This window comes from Dama dama, chromosome 14 (genome assembly GCF_033118175.1).
Source record: "Dama dama isolate Ldn47 chromosome 14, ASM3311817v1, whole genome shotgun sequence".
Taxonomy (NCBI): domain Eukaryota; kingdom Metazoa; phylum Chordata; class Mammalia; order Artiodactyla; family Cervidae; genus Dama; species Dama dama.
The window spans coordinates 60,004,783-60,024,758 of NC_083694.1; the positions used below are offsets into that span (position 1 = coordinate 60,004,783).

The following is a 19,976-nucleotide window of genomic DNA, read 5'->3' on the forward strand; positions in this document are numbered from 1 at the left end:
TTCTGTGTATTCTTGCCACCTCTTCTTAATATCTTCTGCTTCTCTTAGGTCCATACCATCTCTGTCCTTTATTGAACCCATCTTTGTGTGAAATGGTCCCTTGGTATCTCTAATTTTCTTGAAGAGATCTCTAGTCTTTCCCATTCTGTTGTTTTCCTCTATTTCTTTGCATTGATCACTGAGGAAGGCTTTCTTATCTCTCCTGGCTATTCTTTGGAACTCTGCATTCAAATGGGAATATCTTTCCTTTTCTCCTTTGCTTTTCACTTCTCTTCTTTTCACAGCTATTTGTAAGGCCTCCTCAGACAATCATTTTGCCTTTTTGCATTTCTTTTCCATGGGGATGGTCTTGATCCCTGTCTCCTGTACAATGTCACGAACCTCTGTCCATAGTTCATCAGGCTCTCTATCAGATCTAGTCCCTTAAATCTATTTCTCACTTCCACTGCATAGTCATAAGGGATTTGATTTGGGTCATACCTGAATGGTCTATTGGTTTCCCCTACTTTCTTCAGTTTAAGTCTGAATTTGGAAATAAGGAGTTCATGATCTGAGCCACAGTCAGCTCCCGGTCTTGTTTTTGCTGACTGTATAGAGCTTCTCCATCTTTGGCTGCAAAGAATATAATCAATCTGATTTCAGTGTTGACCATTTGGCGATGTCCATGTGTAGAGTCTTCTCTTGTGTTGTTGGAAGAAGGTGTTTGCTATGACCAGTGCGTTCACTTGGCAAAACTCTATTAGCCTTTGCCCTGCTTCATTCCATACTCCAAGGCCAAATTTGCCTGTTACTCCAGGTGTTTCTTGACTTCATACTTTAGCATTCCAGTCCCCTATAATGAAAAGGACATCTTTTTTGGGTGTTAGTTCTAGAAGCATAGATACCTGTAAACAGAGAAGCCATTTCCCATTAATCTCAAAGCTGGTTGCCTAAGTCTCAGTCCCTTCTCTGTGACAAAAGAGGACAGTAGCCTAGAATTTTCTATATGATTTTGGATATTCTTAATGCCCCCCTAAGTATCAATAATTTGTACTCTTATTCCTCACCTCGTCAGTCCTCTCTGCTTTCTCCAGTTCAACAGGTTAGGCAAATCCAAAGATAGTTCTCTTTATGAAAAGGCTTTAAGTCTTTGCTCTAACTTTCTAGGTTCTGGAGAAATGAATAATGCAATACACAAAGTAAACACCTTTTAAAGTCATGAGCTTTGGCCTTTGCATACAGGCAAGATAACTCCCAGGTTGGGGCGGGATGGAGCCAAAAAATAAATGAATCTTGTAATTTAATCTTTCTTTGCTGTTTTGTGCAAAGCAAGTTGATTCACTGGAATAAATTTAAGAATTAATGTCCCTTGAAATAGGAAAGCAGTGGAACCTCTCTTCCCCTGTGACTACAGATGGACCGTGACACTTTCACGAAAAGATGCTCTAGACCCCTTTGGCTGTTTCTTAGCTTTCTTTTTCAGGTCTTTGGCCAGACACCATTTTACACTGTTGAAAATTCTCAGTGGAGCTTGTGGCCAGAAATACCCCATGACTTGGTGAGCATGATTCTTGAATGGTGGATGGTTTGGGATGGGGGAAGAGGCAGATGGATTTGAAGTGTGGATTGGGAGAGGGGAAGGGACAGGAGCTCATGACAGGATGACTATGGAAGAAACTATAAAGCGGGTGAGTAGGACAAACAGAATCAAGCCAGGTAGACATTTCTCCTTTTTGCATTCTTATCGCTTAGGCAGACAGTTGCTGCTGAGTTCTTTCCTCTGTATTTTAGTCCATGGTTAGCAAAAGAAGTTAACCTCTCATGTCCACTGTGATGGTTGGGTAGTCGATGCTTGGAGCACTGTGTTGAGAACTCTGCAGGCCACACCTAAGCCAGAAAGAGTCTGGGAATTGATGGGCAATGCCTGCATGGGTGTGGGAAAGGAAGTGCAGCCCACGGGCCCATAGCAATTATTTGCATTGTAAAGTAAGCGTTAGTCACTCAGTCGTGTCTGACTCTTTGCGAGCCCATGGACTGTAGCCTGCCAGGCTCCTCTGTCCTTGGGATTTCCCAAACAAGAACACTGGAGGGAGTAGCCATTCCCTCCTCCAGGGTACCTTCCCAATGAGTCAAGATTACGCTTGACAGTTCCTAATGTCTACTTGACCACAGGGTATATCTTTGCCCCCAGTCTTTTCTTCTTTTTATATGTTTTTTCCTTGTCCTTGTCCACTGTCTGTCTTTCTTCCCCCTTCCTGTTCTACTTTTCTACTCTGTAGACCTTGGACTCAGCAGTGCCTCCCTCATGCCCTTTTTTGTGACAGGTGGGATCAGAACAATCACACTAAGCACTAAGCCATTCTCACAGCAAAGTTCTATTTTTCTCTGGAATCTGGATTGCTGAGGAAGACACTGCACTCTGATTCCTATGCATGTATTTGGTTTCCCAAGGAGAGTCCCAACACTTAAAACTTTTATCTTCTTATCCCGTCTCCAGGGATTTGATCCTTTGGGTATTCCTCCCTTACTTACATGGTATGTGTCAGTCTTTGTGTGTTTTTGTACATGTTGTGCAGTTGATATGGGTTGGGAGCTTGTGAAAAGTTGTAAGTGTGCTTGTAAGCAGCAAGTGTGCTTGTTAGAAGCAAGTTGAGTAGAGTTAGGACTTGACACCACAGACCAAAATCTCTTCTGCTTCTCCTCTATCAAGCAAAGCTTAGGATTGTGTCATTGCTCTGTTTTTGTTTTTTACTTAGGTCTTTTCTTAACCTCACTCAGGAATAAGATTTTTTTGATGAAGGAAAAAGTCTTTTCTTTCCTACCAATCCATTCACTCCTTTGAGAGCCTCTTAGATACTATTTTTAATCAACATACCTCTGGGCCAAATATTACAAGCGTAAGGTTATCTAATTGCTCCTTGCTAAGCTGCATTTCTTAGCAATTCAGTTCCATTTCTCCTTCCTGTTCCTATTTTGTTTGGATTCTAGATTGCAAAGTACAAAGGATTATTGACCTGGTTGGAAAAATATCGATTACCTTTCTTCTGTAAAGCCAACTTATGTTTCCATTACATTCTCTGTCAGGAGTTCATCAGTTTCATTAAGTCCCCAGAAGGAGGTAAGCATGTGGGGGCATGTGTGTATAGAAACATGGGGAGCCAGGTCGCAAACCATCCTACGTCTCTCAGTCCTACAGTATAAGTACAAATACTGGCTGCCTTTACAGCCTTAGATGTGTGGGTGGCTTAGCCTGTATTGTGGCAATAGGTGATATCCTAGGCTGAAAAAGTGGTACCAAGAACAAGAAACTGGAGTTAGTTGGGCTGGGCTATTTGCCTCACTGCAGCTAGAAATGAGAGAAGTAATGATGGCCAAAATGCCTATAATACGCTCAGAATCAAAGGTAGCTCACCACCTTCATTGCTATCACCTGGCCTATGCCACCATCATTTCTCACCTGGCTGTTTTTTGGGTTTTTTTGTTTTTTTTACTTTTTATTTTATATTGGGATATAGCCGATTAATAATGTTGTGATAGTTTCAGGTGGACAGCAGAGGGCCTCAGTCATACATATACATGTATTCATTCCCCTCCAAGCTCCCCTCCCATCTAGGTTGCCACATAACATTAAACAGAGTTCCATGTACTGTATATTAGGTCCTTGTTGGTAATCCATTTTAAACATAGCAGTGTGTGCATGTCCATCCCAAACTCCCTAATTATCCCTTCCCTCCATCCTTCCGCACTGGCAACCATAAGTTCGTCTTCTGCCTGTCTCACCCGGCTGTTGACATCATCTCTGAATCAGTCTCCTTGCTCGTGCTCTTGTTCTCTTCCCCCAGCAGCAGGGTGAGCCTTTTAAAACTTCCTTTAGATCATGTCACTCCTCTGCTTGCTGTCCCTTCCCACCACCACCACCACCACCACCACCACCACCAATGGCTCCCGTTTCAATCTGAAATCCAGAGCCCCTGAAATTCCTTTCCAGGTCCTAGAGACCTGGCCCCATTTCCTTTCTGATCTCATCTTTTCCTATTTCTCCATCATTCATTCCATTCCAACCACCTTGGCCTCTGCAGTTCCTCACACATGCTGGGCACATTTGCATTTCAAGGCTTTGCACCGGCTGTTCACTCTGCCTGGGGTGCTGCTCCTCTAATATATTCACATTGGTGCCCCACCCCGCCCTTCACCTTAAATTTCTGTGCACTTCTTACCTCCTCAATGAAAGCTACCCTGGAAGCCCACTGCCCACCCATCCAGCCCCTGCCCAGCTTTACCTATACCCTCCTTTCCTTCTTTATTTCTTCCTATAGTGCTTATAACCTTCAGCCTTACTAGAAAATGTATTTATTATGCTTATCATTTATTGTCTGTCTCCTTTGCTAGAATATAAGCTCATTGAGGGTGGGGATTTTTGTTCTGTTTGCAGATGTATCCCAAACACCTAGAATGGTACCCAGCATTTAGTAGGCCTATAATAAATGCTTGTTGAAAGAATGAATGAATAAAATTTTCACCTAGGGTTGAATTGATAGCTTGACTCAGCTCAACTAGCGAAAGGAAACTAGGGAAAGTGACAATTGGGGAAATCCCACTGAGTAAAATGTTGTAACAAATTGCCCATTATACTCATCTCCCTCCTTCAACATATGTATTGGAAAACTTGCTGTCAGGTAGGGACCATGGAAGGCCAGGGGCCTCGTTTGGAGGGTGGTTTTGATCTGTGGATTATATGTATGCTTGTGGGTTCCCCCCTCCCCTGCCCCATGTCACGTGATGCGTGTCACTGGAGGGCCTGGGTCTGGCTTCAAAAGCACCACGTAGTCAGAGCCCTGCTCATCTCACTGGCCACCATTTCTCCTCACTCCCGATGAGCGAATGGGAGTCTGGCCACGTGCCACTCTGAGAGAGGGGCTGGGGGAAGAACTCATTCTCAGTCTCTTACCATGGACTTTTCCTGGCAGCCAAGATGATGAGATGGCAAAAGGCAGACCAGTGGCTACTCCAGAAATGCATTGGCGGGGTCAGAGGGATGTGGCGCTTCTATACCTACCTCAAGGGCAGTGCAGGTGGGTTCTTAGAATTGTTCCTGGGGCCTTTATAAGTTCTTAACAGCTTCCGGGATACCCTGGAGCAGTTCTACTGCTGCTACTAACAGTTCTGTGTATCTATGGTGAATACAAAAAGTGTTTTATAATACAGCTTGGGTAGAAGTCTTTGGAAACTGGGGTCTATTGTGTAGGTTATGGCAAAAGCACTCAGAGTCCCTTTCACTCATTCATTCAACAGTGTTTATTGAGCACCACTGTATCGCAGCCACAGTGCTTGCAGGTGGGGATACAAAGGTGAACAAGAGCCCTAAGTCCCTGCTTCCCGAAGCTGACATGACAGTGGGGAGACAGACAAGCAACACGTATATACACAAATCCCTGTAGCAAAAGTGCTTTCTGTTCTACTGGGTCCAGTAGGTGATGAGTTCTAGGAGGCTGGCAGTGAATACTAGCTGACCTTCCAGTTCAGCATCATTAACTTTGACACAGAACAAATCTTAGTATAAAGGTGAAGTTCTGGATTTCCAGGGCTCAGGCAGGGAAGAACTAGACAGATTTGTCTTATAGTTGGTCCTTCAGACTTCAGCCCTGGCAAAGCTGTAACATGGGGAATGTAGTCTTTGGCACCTTTGGGCTCCAGGGTCCTTCTGCAGGCTGCTCTGGGTTCATGATCTAGGAATTGTTCTTTTTACCCTGATCTTTATTTTTCCGACAAAACTTGAATGTCTAATGATCTATTCTCATGTGGTTTTTCCTAAACTGACAGTTTCTCTAACAAACCACCCCCCCAAAAAAAATCATGAAAGAGTCCTACCCATTAAGTCCCTTTTCTCTATGTCTCCCATCAGCTCCTGCATTAGAACGTTTCTGGAAATGATCCCTTAAGCCAAAGGAGTGGCTCAGGGTGATGTTGGAGGCAGTAGAGCAGGCTGGGGGTGGAGATGGGGTGGGGATTGTCAGCTGCCACACTCAGATGCAACTGCTGAAGGGGCAAGCTTGGGATGCAGCTCAGTCTGCTGTCTGATCCATAGGTGGTCCTGTCTGATCCATAGGTGAAGAATTGCTGGATTTCTGGATTCTTGTTGAGAAGATCCTGAGCATAGATGAGATGGACCTGGAAGTGAGAGACCACTACCTTTCCCTCCTCTTTGTGCTGAAGGCCACCCATCTGCAGGAGAGCTCACGGGTGCTGACTCTCTGCAACATGAACATCAGTAAGAATCATAAAGCGTATCTGAGGTGAAATCCCTGGGAGAAGAAAAAATCAATCCAATGTCTGATACTCCTCAGTCTCTTGCCTTGCAGACTACTCCTCTCTCCATTAGGGATACCAGTGGGAACCCCAACCCTTAACAGGGAATGGTTGAGAGAGACAGTTGTCCTTAAGTTGGTATGTGCCTCTTCCTGAGATGTTGCTTGTTAGTGAAGGTTAGCTGGAAAGAGTGAAGGGGAATTGGGACAAGGTAACTGAACAGTTTCTGCACTTTCTAAGCCTGCATGGCTTGTTTTGTGTTTTTCTATTGTTTTGTTTTGTTTTCTATTAGGATTCTCTAGAACAAACTACAGTCCACAGGCCAAATGCAGTACATGTGGCCTATGAGCTAAGACTGTTTTTTTATTTTTTAAAGCTTAAGACTGTACAACAGAGACTATAAATGGTTCACAAAGCCTAAAAATATTTACTATTTAACTCTTTATAGAAAAAAAGTTTGCCAATTCCTTCTCTAGAACATCAAATTCATTCAAATGTATTTATTTATTAAATGAGGAGGCATTCCTAACCCAAACACAACTGATGTGCTCCAGAAGCTGCACTGTTTGGGGTTAGTCACACTCCTCTCTATTTATATAGATAATTGGGAATTGATGATATTAAAATCAGGGCTAGTCAGGACTTTACCAAATTATCCAATCCAAGCTCCTTCCTTTGGTCATATCTAACTTTGAGAAATTCCGTTCAGAGGTACATATTTCTTGTTCTTAAACATATTTGCTGGTACCACTTGTTTTTCTTTAAATAATGTTCAGTAGTCTAAAAAGTACCTTGAGGAATCTCACAAAATGGTTATTTCTCTGGGGAGGAAGCAAGGTGATCAGAGTAATAAGGCGTCATTGTGTGCTGAACAAACCCTAAAATCATGTTCACTTTATCTCTGACCTGTCTAGGGTTGCATGAGGAATGAATGAAATGCTATATACAAAAACATTTGGAAAAATTGATAAACCTAACTATCCCCACATCATTTTCATCCTCTATCTCTCTTTATTCTTTCCAGAGGCCCTCCTGAACCTGTCCATCTGGCATCCCAACCAGTCAACCACCAGGAGGGAGATCCTGAGCCACATGCAAAAAGTGGCCCTGTTCAAACTCCAGAGCTACTGGCTCCCCAACTTTTACACCCACGCCAAGACAGTCATGGCCAAGGAGGAATCATGCCAGGCTCTGATGCAGGAATATGAGACTCGCCTGTACAGTATCTGCTATACCCATGAAGGAGGGCTCCCTCTGAATATGAACATCAAGAAGGCCCACCAACCCCAGAAGCAGTACTCAAGCAGGAAGATCAAGAGGAAGATGTGGCACTTGATAGACTGTGGCTCGTGGTCTCTGGAAATGGATACCAATCCAGATACCAATATACTGTCCCCCCAGGAACTGGGTTCTCAAGACAAGGTGGTTATACAAAAGCCTTTCCTAAAAGAGGCCTCTTCAAAGGACAGAATCATTAGTTCCCTGGAAAAGGATGTTCTCTATGCCAGGAAGTCCAATGTGAAGAAGAAGGCCAAGAGCCACCTCCACATGGAGGGCATCTTTGAGACAGCGTTCTCAACCCACCTGAGGACTGTCACCCCCATCATCAATTACTCCTCCCACGTGACCATCAAGAAGGCCGTGAAGCAGAACCTCTCCTTGGGGTACATCCACTGGGCCCTGTGTGCGGACACCTGTGCAGGGAGTCCCTTCCGGGACCACCTGAAGAAGCTAAATTTGAAAGTGGAGATCCAACTCTTGGACCTCTGGCAGGACCTGCACCATTTCCTCAGTGTCCTGATGAGTAACAGGAAGACTGGGAAAGCCATCTTTCGGCACATGCTGGGCAACAGGATCTGTGAGCTCTACCTGAATGAGCAGATTGGTCCACGCCTGCCGCTCAAATCCCAAACCATTGAAGGCCTGAAGGAGATGCTGCCTTGTGGGGATGTGAACCCCTGGATTCCCAGAACCCAGAAGGAGATCTGCAAGGTAGGCCATGCATCACAGAAATGGGTTGGTATCTGGAAGATTAGGTCAAGACTGACCAAAAATCCTACCTGGTCATCTATACTGACTAACTTAATGATATAACTACCCACACAATATGTATTGATGAGTTGGTTGATCTCTTATGAGTAAGTTATATAAATTCCCAAGAAGTAGCCAGAATCCCAAAGTAGGATAAAGGTGGAAGAGTAGTCACTACCCACCTTTTATTTCTCCCTCAATTCCCCCTGATATGGAGTCTCCCAACCTCAGACTCTTCTACTGAGAGATGTTTTAAGAACTCTGAGCTAAATGTCATGAATCAAAATACAGGGTCTCCCTTTCCTAGCCTAGCCATCATGGAAATGGCCAAGTGGGAGGATTTATTCTTATCCCAAAACATTAGATAAAAGCATGGGGCTATCCTAGACACCCACAGGAAGTAATAGGTTGACTATTGTCAAAATCTTGGCAGAAAACAAGTGACTGAACCAAATTGAGGAGAGAGCTCAATAAAAAGGGACTGCTTACAAAGAAGGGTAGGGAAACCACAGGGCCAGTAAGGTGCATTGGAAGTTGTGCTGGACTAGTAGAGGAACCAGGGTTAGAACCCAGGAGTTCTTGGCTCTAAGTCCAGCACAATTTCCAATGCACCTTAATTATCCAGGATTGCACATCTGGGCAATGTTGGATGAGATCTGTCCAGAGGGTACAAAGTCAAAGTTGTCTGCACAGTTCCCGAATAGAAGTTCCAGAGCCCTCCTCCCTACCTGCCCTACCCTTTGTGGAGGCATTTGGAACTAGATGGAGGCTTAAGTAGGCTGTGTTTCCTGCATCAGCAAATCCACACAGCAAAGCTCCCTCCCTTGGCCTTTGGTCTGCTGCAAAGATATTAAAGGTATTTATATTATTATACAATGCTGGGCTATCACAGTTTCTAAGATGAAAAAATTTGATATCATTTATGACTCACCTCTTTGTCTCACACTCGTGTCTAGTCTATGGGTGAATTCAGTTGGTCCAACCCTAAAAATATGCAGAATCTGATATTCCTCCCCTTACCTGTTATAACCACTCTTATCCAAGCTCTGTCCAAATTCACCTGGATCACTGCAGTGGCTTTCTAGCTGATGCCTCTGGATCTACTCTTGACCCTCAGCAGATCCATTTCTGCACTGGCCACAACATAAGTTGTGTGCTTTAACTGAAAATAAAAGAGAGGACATTGAAGACAGATGGCTGTCTCCAGTAAAAGCCAAAGTCCTTGCTAAAACCAGCAAGGCCTAGACTGTCTGTCCTCTGCCTCTGCTCTCTGGCTTCATCTTCCTCTGCCCCCATGCTCATCACTTTGGTCATGCCAGACACATGGCCAGCTCAGCCGTGCTGCTCCTACTGTGTGTAATGTGTGGATCCCCGTACGACTGAGTCCCTGCCTCCCTCAGGTTTTTGCTCAAGTCATCTCAGTGAGGCCTTACTTGTCCACTTTACATAAAACTTCAGCCCTATCCCCATTTTACTTTTTTCCTTAGCACTTACCATGATCTGGATCCATGTATGTATCCTTCCACACAGACATACACACACTTTGTGTGTATGCATGTATAATGCGTGTATAATCCTTATAATGCACATGTATGCATTTGTGTGTAAAGTGTAAATCTATTATATACACATATACTTGTATTATATTTTAAATAAATACACAATATGTATATATGTTATATGTGTGTGTGTTATATAGATAGATTTTTTTTTACTTATTTTGCTTCTTTTCCTTCTCCTTATGAGGGCAGAGGTTTTTATGTTTTGTCACTAGTCTCCCAGCATCTAGAAAGCTACTGGCAGTATAGTGCTGAGTGCTCAATAGTGCATTCAGCAGACATTTGTTGAATCAATTAATCCCGACTGGAGATGACCCTTACCTTGGGCTTTGCTCAGGACAATATTTTCTGGTTTGAGACACTTGTTTCTATAAGAACTCTCATTTTCACCCATCTGTTCAACCATCCTCCAGTTATCCAGTTACCTTTTGTTGAATACTGATAGCATGCCAGCTAATATATGTCTGTTTCCTAACTTCTGATTCACTTAAGTGAAAACAGAATCCATGTGGAATATAGGAAAAAGCTTTTAAATCCTGGTTTTATCACCGTTTGGCTAGGTGGTTGGTTTCCAGGACCCTTTTAAGAATTAAATGAGATAGTACTTTACAAAGGAACAAATAAGTATGTAGATGTCAAATAATTGCCCTTCAGTAAAGGATTTGTTGTTTCTCTTCTTAAAGTGAAAGTGAACACGTTAGTCACTCAGTTGTGTCCGACTTTTTGCAACCCCATGGACTGTAGCCTGCCAGGCTCCTCTGTCCATGGAATTCGCCAGGCAAGAACACTGGAGTGGATTGCCATTCCCTTCTCCAGGGGATCTTTCTGACCCAGGAATTGAACCCTGGTCTCCTGCACTATAGGCAAACTTTTTACTGTCTGAGCTACTAAGGAAGCCTCTTCTTAAATAAATACCAATCACTGTTCTCTGCGATTCAGAGAGAGGCTGTGATGGAAGCTGTCATATTCAGAGAGGCAAAGGAATACTTCCTGGTTGGTCATGGCTAATGTTTGCTATTCCATATCTCCAAGTTAGAGAATCCAGAATCTGCGGCCTTCTCTTCTCCCATGTGAGTACTAGCAGGACAGAGGCAGCAAGCCTCTCCTCATAATGCTTATGTTGTATTTGGATTTCAGATCCTCAGCCCCTGGTATACTGAGTTCCTGGATGAAGAGGACTACTGGTTTCTCGTTTTTACAGTAGGAGGGACTTTGAGTTGGGGAGGAATCATGAGGTTGAGGGAAGAAAAGGGAGTTACTGGTCTTTCAGAAGTGCCCTTTGCTAAAGTCAATGAAATGTTGAGTATTTTTCTATCAACTGGGGTTGATGGTCTCTGATGTTCTAAAGAGAAACCTCTGAAGGAAAAAGATTCAAGGGCATAAACTAGCTTTGAAGAAGTCACATTCATGTAGAATTTCTCACTTATAGAGAAAGTTTGATTTGAAGATGTGTGGTATGTATGGTGTGTGTGTGTGTGTGTGTGTATCTGTAAAAGAACAATAGTTCTTAACAAACTGAAAGTAATCAGAGTCCATGTGACAGGGAGGCAAAGAAGGACCAAGCTGTAAAAATCTTGCTTCTGGCCTAGTTCCTACAGCAAATGCTGTCTGTCACCATCTCCTTCTCTTAGACTCAGAGCAGGCTCATCTGCACCAGGTGGCATAAAAAAGAATCTATAAGCAAAGAAGAGATCATTCTTCTTTACAAGAGATTTGAGGAATCACTGGAGTTAAGCCAGGGTTTGGCTAACATGGAAGAAATGGAATCTATGCAATGGCAAAAGATAGCTACTGAGAACCTGAAGCAAGGTGGGTCCCTCCAGGTAGAAAGGAAGTCTCCAGTGTTTCTGGCAGGTAAGGTCAGTCACCATAATTTTTTTTTATCCTTACATACAAGCAGCTGTGAAATATTAGTATTTTAACATTAAGTATTTACCATGTGTCAGCACTATGCAATGCAAAGGTGATAAAGAGGACCTCATTTGATCTTCCAAATAACATGTGAGGTAAGTACAGGGTAACTAAGGCACAGAAAAGGACAAGTTACATTTCCAAGGTCACACAGTAAGTGGCAGAGTCAAGATCTGAATCCAGACGGACTGATGCAGAGGCCCCCACTGGCTCTGAAAGGGAACCAGAGAACTCAAGTTTGACCAGGCTCATGCCCATCAAGACATCACCACAGTTATACTGATTACTCCATTTCATGCCTCTGAAAAACATGTGCCATACCTCCCCAGAATCAGGTCTAAGACATTTCTGTGGATATATTTTTAACAGCCACTTGCTTCCCCCAATATAACACACCAGCCACTCAGGCAGTGGAGAGCCGTGGTTAGGAACACAAGGCTCTGCTGTCTCACAGATCTGGGTTATATCCTAGCTCTGCTAGTGACTGTGTGAACCTGAACAATGTATTTAACCTATCTTCAAGCCCCGTTTCTCTCAACTGTAAAATGGGAATAATAGGCTTGTTGTGAAGATGACCCAAGACCATCCATGAAAGCTATTAACACAACATTTGGCAATAGTAAGAGTAGCCAGTATTGTTTAAATTGAACGAGCTGCTTTAATTATCAGTGCTGAGGCAGTCAGAGTACTGCAGTGTTTCTCAAACTTCAAAGCACGATAAGTATTTTTTACTTCATTTTGGGAAATATATACCTGTATAAGTATGTGTGTGTGTATAAATATATATTAAAATTTTTTCACAAAGCAATGCTTGTCCTTATTACATAAGATTATATACTCTCATACTCTCTATATTATTCCATTTCATTTTGTAAAAGCTGGTAATAACGGTTTTTTGACATTCTATTGAGTCATGACATACAAATTAGTAATCAGTTCAGTCGCTCTGTCATGTCCGACTCTGCGACCCATGAACTGCAGCACGCCAGGCCTCCCTATCCATCACCAACTGCCAGAATCTACCCAAACCCATGCCCATTGAGTTGGTGATGCTATCCAACCATCTCATCCTCTGTCATCCCCTTCTCCTCCTGCCCTCAATCTTTCCCAGCATCAGGGTCTTTTCAAATGAGTCAGCTCTTCACATCAGGTGGCCAAAGTATTGGAGTTTCAGCTTCAGCATCAGTCCTTCTAATGAACACCCAGGACTGATCTCCTTTAGGATGGACTGGTTGGATCTCCTTGCAGTCCAAGGAACTCTCAGAGTCTTCTCCAACACCACAGTTCAAAAGCATCAATTCTTCAGCGTTCAGCTTTCTTTATAGTCCAACTCTCACATCCATATATGACTACTAGAAAAACCATCGCCTTGACTAGACGGACCTTTGTTGGCAAAGTAACGTCTCTGCTTTTTAATATGTTGTCTATGTTGGTCATAACTTTCCTTCCAAGGAGTAAGCGTCTTTTAATTTCATGGCTGCGATCACCATCTGCAGTGATTTTGGAGCCCACTTCATGGCAAATAGATGGGGAAACAGTGGAAACAGTGGCTGACTTTGGGCTCCAAAATCACTGCAGATGGTGATTGCAGCCATGAAATTAGTAATCAAGAGCTTTGAAAATTCATTTCCACCACTCCTTTGCTCTGTGAGCTTACTTGGCCAGCCACTGTATCTCCCTGAGTCTCATTTCCTCATCTATAGAATGGGGATGATGGCACTGTTGAAAGGATAGGCGGTAATGCATTTGCATAGCAAGTAGGTCCTCAACAAGTAGTACTTGTTAGATTCCACTAAAAAATGTAACCCTCACCTCTTTTAAAACTTTGATGTGCACTCTGTGTACAAAGCAGGTTGCTTTGGGTGCTTGCCCTTTGGAACATACTCGGGCATGAGTTATTAAAAGCTAGCATGAACAGGCCACATCTGGTTTACCTTAGGATTTCTCCTTCTCTAAATCCCAAACGTTCCAAATCCTTTCCCAGGAATCAAGAGAAAAGTGAAAGGATGGCGGATAAATTTGACCCTATACATGCTGGGCAAGGGGCATTCCCCTTGATGGCCATGAAATGCCAGGAGGAGTCAGGAAGAGTGGTAATCACCTCCATGGAGATGCCCCCTCCCTCCTTTCAGCATACCCTCTGCCATTGCTTTCTTGAAATGCAAATCTACCCCAATGAAGGGCCTCCCATGCATTTGTCCAAGTCCGGGCCCTGGCTCCCCAAGTAGGCTGATGCCTCCACTCAGGCTATACCATAAAGTCTCTGAGCATCAGAGCTAGAATACTCTCATATTTCTTGTAGAGAAACTGAGCTGAGGTAAGAGTCTTGCCCAAGGTTTCTCAGCAAGGGAGGAATTGATGAAAGACTAGAAAACTGAATCGATAGCAGCAATAATCCACTGCTTTTACCACTACAGAGTCTTCTGACTGAGAGATGGTAATGATGACAATGACAATGTTGACATAAGACAACTGACATTCAGAGGGCCACACCCCATATTCCTTCTAGATTCCACCAGTATAACCTGAAAAAGTCCTGGACTGCCCTGGAGAGTTTCAGGGAAACTGTGGGTGATGAAATTTACCCCAAATCTCAGAGCTCATAACACAAATGAGTGTTTTGACCTTGGTAGGCACAGTGCTGCTATTCTGCCATTGCCTATCAGTATCAGTTAAGCTGCTCAGTTGTGTCCAACTCTTTGTGACCCCATGGACTACAGCATGCCAGACTTCCCTGTCCATCACCATCTCCTGGAGCTTACTCAAACTCATGTCCATCAAATCAGTGATGCCATCCAACCATCTCATCCTCTGTTGTCCCCTTCTCCTCCCACCTTCAATCTTTCCCAGCATCAGTGTCTTTTCCAAGGGAGTCAGTTCTTCACGTCAGGTGGCCAAAATATTGGAGTTTCAACTTCAGCATGAGTTCATATTCATCCTTCCAATGAATATTTGTCCTTCCAATGAATATTCAGGGCTGATTTCCTTTAGGATTGCCTAATACCTCATTAAAACTTCTCTTGCTGCCTCATCCTTACAGTCCCATCTCATTTTGAATACAGAAAGTCATTCCCTCCCAATTCACCATGCATGACTAGACATGATATATAGCTACCTTTAGAAAAAAATAATTCACTCTCAAAGGACAATGATTCACAACTATTGGTGATATTCAGAGATATGAGTTGTCAATTCTGAAGGTAATTGCATCAAAATTTTTGGTGCAATAACAGAATGTTTGAATGCATTTGCAGCTCCTCCCTATACCAGATGGGGTTTGAAGGGGTCCATATTCATTTGGATGAATTACTTCTAGTATGTATGTTAACACTTAGTGCTTCTTTCAAAGTCATATCAGTTACCCTTAGGCAGAAAATTTCAATGGGTCAGGTCTCCCCAAGAAGGACAAAAGCCTCCATTCTAGAGGACAGGAGAGGCAGTATTTTCTTGCTTCTAATTTGGCCTAGGAAACTTGTATTTCCTATATAAACATTCCAGTAAAACACTATTGTCCTACTTAAATAGTGTTTTAAAGACTATACTTGCAAAAAAAAAAAAAAAAAGTGAGTGAATCTTTGAAACCAGAGTAGACAATAAGACTCCATTTTTGTTTTTCACTATTTGACAGACATAGAGAAAATGGCCTTTGAGGAACTCTGTTATAAGTATCCAAAGGTGGCCATAGAGAAGATCAGTGATGACTACAAAATATATTGTGAAAAAGTACCTCATATAGGTAAGTGTTTACACTCAAGGATAGATATGAGACAACCAGGTAAGAGAGAATCTCGAAACCTCAAGAGGCATAAACCAAAAGAAGGATGGTCAGCAGAGAATGACCATGTCTGTCTTTCCTCCTACAAAGCCAAAGAAGGGCATCATGAAAGTCAGATGCAATTGTAAATGAATGAAGATGACGATGAAATTGTTAATTCCTACCTTCTTACCTAGTTATCACTCTGAGGTTTTCAACAATGCAGACTTGTCTCCTGCCAAGATTTCTGGAGTCATAGTTTTGTGGAAGGAGATTTGTTGGGGAGTATGTTCTTAGAAATAACACCCATCTGGGGATGAGGAAAGCAGAACTGGGCAGAGGTAGATGCTGAACTGTGAGGTAGTTATGATAAACATCAGCAGATCTTATAGGAAGCTCTAAAGCTAAGATAGCCCTTCAGAGTTGTCGCTCACTGAGGCAAGAAACTTGTACCTCCTCACTGACTCAAATGGGATGTGACTGACTTTGGGAGGACATAACCTTGGGTCAGGCAGTGCCCTTTGGCCAAAGACACTTCCAGAGGGGACCTCACCTGTGGCAGCAGTCAATAACTCCAGGCAGCTGGGACAATGAGTGCTTTGCTCCTAAAGAAATGAGCTAAGGCATGCACCAGAGCACTCAGTATTGTCTACTTACTTTGTAAGGAAATTTTACCCCATCTTGGAACAGTTCTTCCAGGAGTCTGGTGGCTTCTTTTCCTAGGGAACTTACATAAGAAATGCTGACATGCGCTATTACGGCTTGTCTGGAGATCAGAACAAATACTCCTTTTCTCCTTGCTTTTCTGCTCATGACAGATTCCTTCTGTGGTTCTGCTAGTGGTTCTGCTGGTCTCGGGGTACTTACTTGGCAAGATAACCTAGACTTTCACCCCTAAGAGACATGAGCCCTTGATCATCATGACTTCTCAGGCTGTGGCTGCTCACCTGTTGATTTATCATCACAGTTGGACAAGGGAATACCAAGAGTGCCAAGTGAATTCTGCACAGCCCCTGCTACAAAACTGATGACTGATGATTATAGTCAATGGCCCTGCCAGTGCAGTGACTCCTTTGCCTCCCTGCTAGCCTTCTGGCATAAGGAACTTGAAGTGATTGAGCTCCTACTGGGTCCCTAGTAGTAGCATTCCCACTCTGGGATCCTGGACCTCCAAGTTGGCACAGTCCAATACAGGAGCCACTAGTCCCATTGTGGCCATTGAGCTCTTGAAATATAGTTGGTACCAATAGGTTAAATAAAGCACATTACTAAAATTAATTTCACTCTTTTCCTTTTAGTTTTTTAAATTTGACTGCTGGAAAATTTAAATTTATATAATATATGTGGCTCCCCTTATATTTTTATTGGACAGCACTGGTCCAGATCCACAGAACCTAAAGTTGTAAGGATTAAAAATTTCCCTAAGTAAGTCACCAATACTAACGGTAAATGGATCTCTTCTACTGTCATCCCTTGATGCTCATACTCAATATTCGACTCACTGGGGGCCACAGCACCATATTATGGTCTTCGGTTTTTCCTGGAGGATGATGCCTCATTTTTCAAAAGGTATCATCTCCAAGCTGGCGTGACAGCTAGACCTTCAAAAAATGGCTTTATTACTCTACCAGGCCAGCAGCTGTCATAGCTCTCATAGGATCCAACTATTGTATGCCTTTGCCAATCCCCTTTACTATATCTCTTAATCAGAGGCAATGTTATGGAGGATCCTATTCAGGGGATCAAACACTTGTAAGCCCTCAAATATCAATGCTAACTAAAACCTCACAGTTAGGAATACATGTCAGTTCCAGTCCAAAACAGCTGCCCCTTCCAGAATAAAAAGGTCCAATGTCACCAAATTGCCACCAAGTGGGTAGCTGATTTTCCATGAAGGATGTTGAAATATGTGAGTTTCAGTGTTTGTCTCTTGCTGGCAAGTTGAACGTTTGGCAGCATTGGTAGCTAAAATCAGCCTTAATGAGTATGGGGCCCATGCTACTGGGTTCATACACAGCCTCCATCCCTTTCACCTACCTACTCTGTTCATGAGTTCATTGTGCCAATGCTAGGATGGACTGTGACAGACAGTGATTTCAGATGAACTGTGATATCAGACTTGCTGATATCAACTGGCTAAGTCCCTCCGTCTTCTTGGTCCTTTAGTGCCTCTTTCTTAGTGGTTGTTTATTGATGGGCTTTGAGATACAATACGAAGATCTTCATATTTCAAATATATATATATATATATATATATATATATTCTGATCATCTATTTCTTTTTGTATGACTTTGGCAAATTGTACCTTTCAAGGAATTGATCCGTTTCATCAATGTTTTCAAATTGGGACATGTAGTTGTTCTTAGTATTCTTTTCTTACCCTTTTTATGTCTATGGTATCTGTAGTGATATTCTTGCTTTCATTTCTGATACAAGTAATCTGTGTCCTCTCTCTGTTTTTCTTAGTCTAGCCAGAGACTTATTGATATTATTGATCTTTTCAAAGAAACATGTTTTGTCTTCATTGATTTTCTCTATTGATTTCCTTACAATTTCATTGAATTCTGCTCTAAGTTCTATTATTTCTTTTCTTCTGCTTACTTTGGATTTTATTTGCTCTTCTTTTTTCACTTTCCTAAGGTAGAAACTTAGATGATTGATTTAGATGATATTTCTTTCTATTTTTATATATGCATGAAATGCTATAAATTTTCCTCTAATTGCTACTTTTGCTCATCTCCCAAATTTTGATAAGTTGTGTTTTCATTTTTATTTAATTTAAAATACTTTAAAAATTTCTTCTTTGACCCATGTGTTATTAGAAGTATGTTTTTAAATCTCCATGTGGTTTGAGATTTTCCAGCTAACTTTCTGTCATTGAGTTTTAGTTTAATTGCATTGTGGTCTGACAGCAGATATATGGTTTCTATTCATTTAAATTTTTTAAGGTATGTGTATGGCCCAGAATGTGTTCAGCATTGGTAAATGTTTCATGTGAGCTTCAGCCAAGTGTGTATTCTACTGCTGTTTGATAAAGTGGTTTGTAGCTATCTAGTTGATTGCTCTAGTTGATTGATGGTGTTGTTGATTTCAACTAGATCCTTATTGATATTGTGCCTGCTGGATCTTTCCATCTGTGACAGAGGGGTGTTGAAGTGTCCAACTTTGAAAGTGGATTTACATTTTCCTCCTTGTAGTTCTGTCACACATAGAACTCTTATTTTGTTCACATAGTTTGATACTCCATTAGGCACATGTATGTTAAAAATTGTTGTATTGTCTTAAGAGAACTGACCCCTTTATCATTGTGTAATATTTTTTGTTTATCTCTGATATCACTCCTTTCTCTGAAGACTGTTCTGTATAAAATTAACACTCTTCTTTTTTATTTTTTTTTATTAGTTGGAGGCTAATTACTTCACAACATTTCAGTGGGTTTTGTCATACATTGATATGAATCAGCCATAGAGTTACACGTATTCCCCATCCTGATCCCCCCTCCCACCTCCCTCTCCACCCGATTCCTCTGGGTCTTCCCAGTGCACCAGGCCCGAGCACTTGTCTCATGCATCCCACCTGGGCTGGTGATCTGTTTCACCATAGATAATATACATGCTGTTCTTTCGAAACATCCCACCCTCACCTTCTCCCACAGAGTTCAAAAGTCTGTTCTGTACTTCTGTGTCTCTTTTTCTGTTTTGCATATAGGGTTATCGTTACCATCTTTCTAAATTCCATATATATGTGTTAGTATGCTGTAATGTTCTTTATCTTTCTGGCTTACTTCACTCTGTATAATGGGCTCCAGTTTCATCCATCTCATTAGAACTGATTCAAATGAATTCTTTTTAACGGCTGAGCCACTCTTCTTTTTTAAAAAAATTATTTTTGTCTATGCTGGGTCTTCATTGCTGTACGCGGGCTTTCTCTAGTTGAGGCTAGTGGGGGCTACTGTCTAGTTGTGGCCTGTGGGCTTCTCATTGCCTTGACTTCTCTTGTCGCAAAGCATGAGCTCTAGCGTGCGGGCTCAGTGGTTATGTTGCATGGGCTTAGTTGCATGTGGAATCTTCCCCAACCAGGGATAGAACCTGTGTCCCCTGCATTGGCAAGCAGATTCTTAACCACTGAACTACCAGGGAAGTCCTCTTCCTTTCCTTTGATTAGTGTTAGCATAGTATATTTTTCTCTATCCATTTACTTATAATCTATATGTGTTGTTATATGTATTAGTAGCTAGTATATAGTGCTTAGTGCAGCACTTTAACAGCATCATCTTTTAGGATTTGAAATAGCTCAGCTGGAATTTCATCACCTCCACTAGCTTTGTTTGTAGTATGTTTCCTAGGGCCCACTTGACTTCACACTCCAGGATGTCTGGCTCTAGGTGTGACCACACCATCATGGTTATCTGGATCATTAAGACCTATTTTGTACA

General features: G+C 42.3%; 1 protein-coding gene across 1 annotated transcript in view; it reads left to right on the forward strand.

The window, feature by feature from the left end:
* RGSL1 (regulator of G protein signaling like 1) overlaps positions 1-19,976 on the forward strand; it is a 50,204-nt gene that overhangs the window by 6,362 nt on the left and 23,866 nt on the right. The window contains exons 3-9 of the mRNA XM_061161266.1: positions 1,463-1,537; positions 2,968-3,097; positions 6,086-6,247; positions 7,310-8,277; positions 11,013-11,075; positions 11,507-11,729; positions 15,415-15,522. Coding sequence (XP_061017249.1) covers positions 1,463-1,537; positions 2,968-3,097; positions 6,086-6,247; positions 7,310-8,277; positions 11,013-11,075; positions 11,507-11,729; positions 15,415-15,522 — 1,729 coding nt within the window. The remainder of the gene's footprint in view (positions 1-1,462; positions 1,538-2,967; positions 3,098-6,085; positions 6,248-7,309; positions 8,278-11,012; positions 11,076-11,506; positions 11,730-15,414; positions 15,523-19,976) is intronic.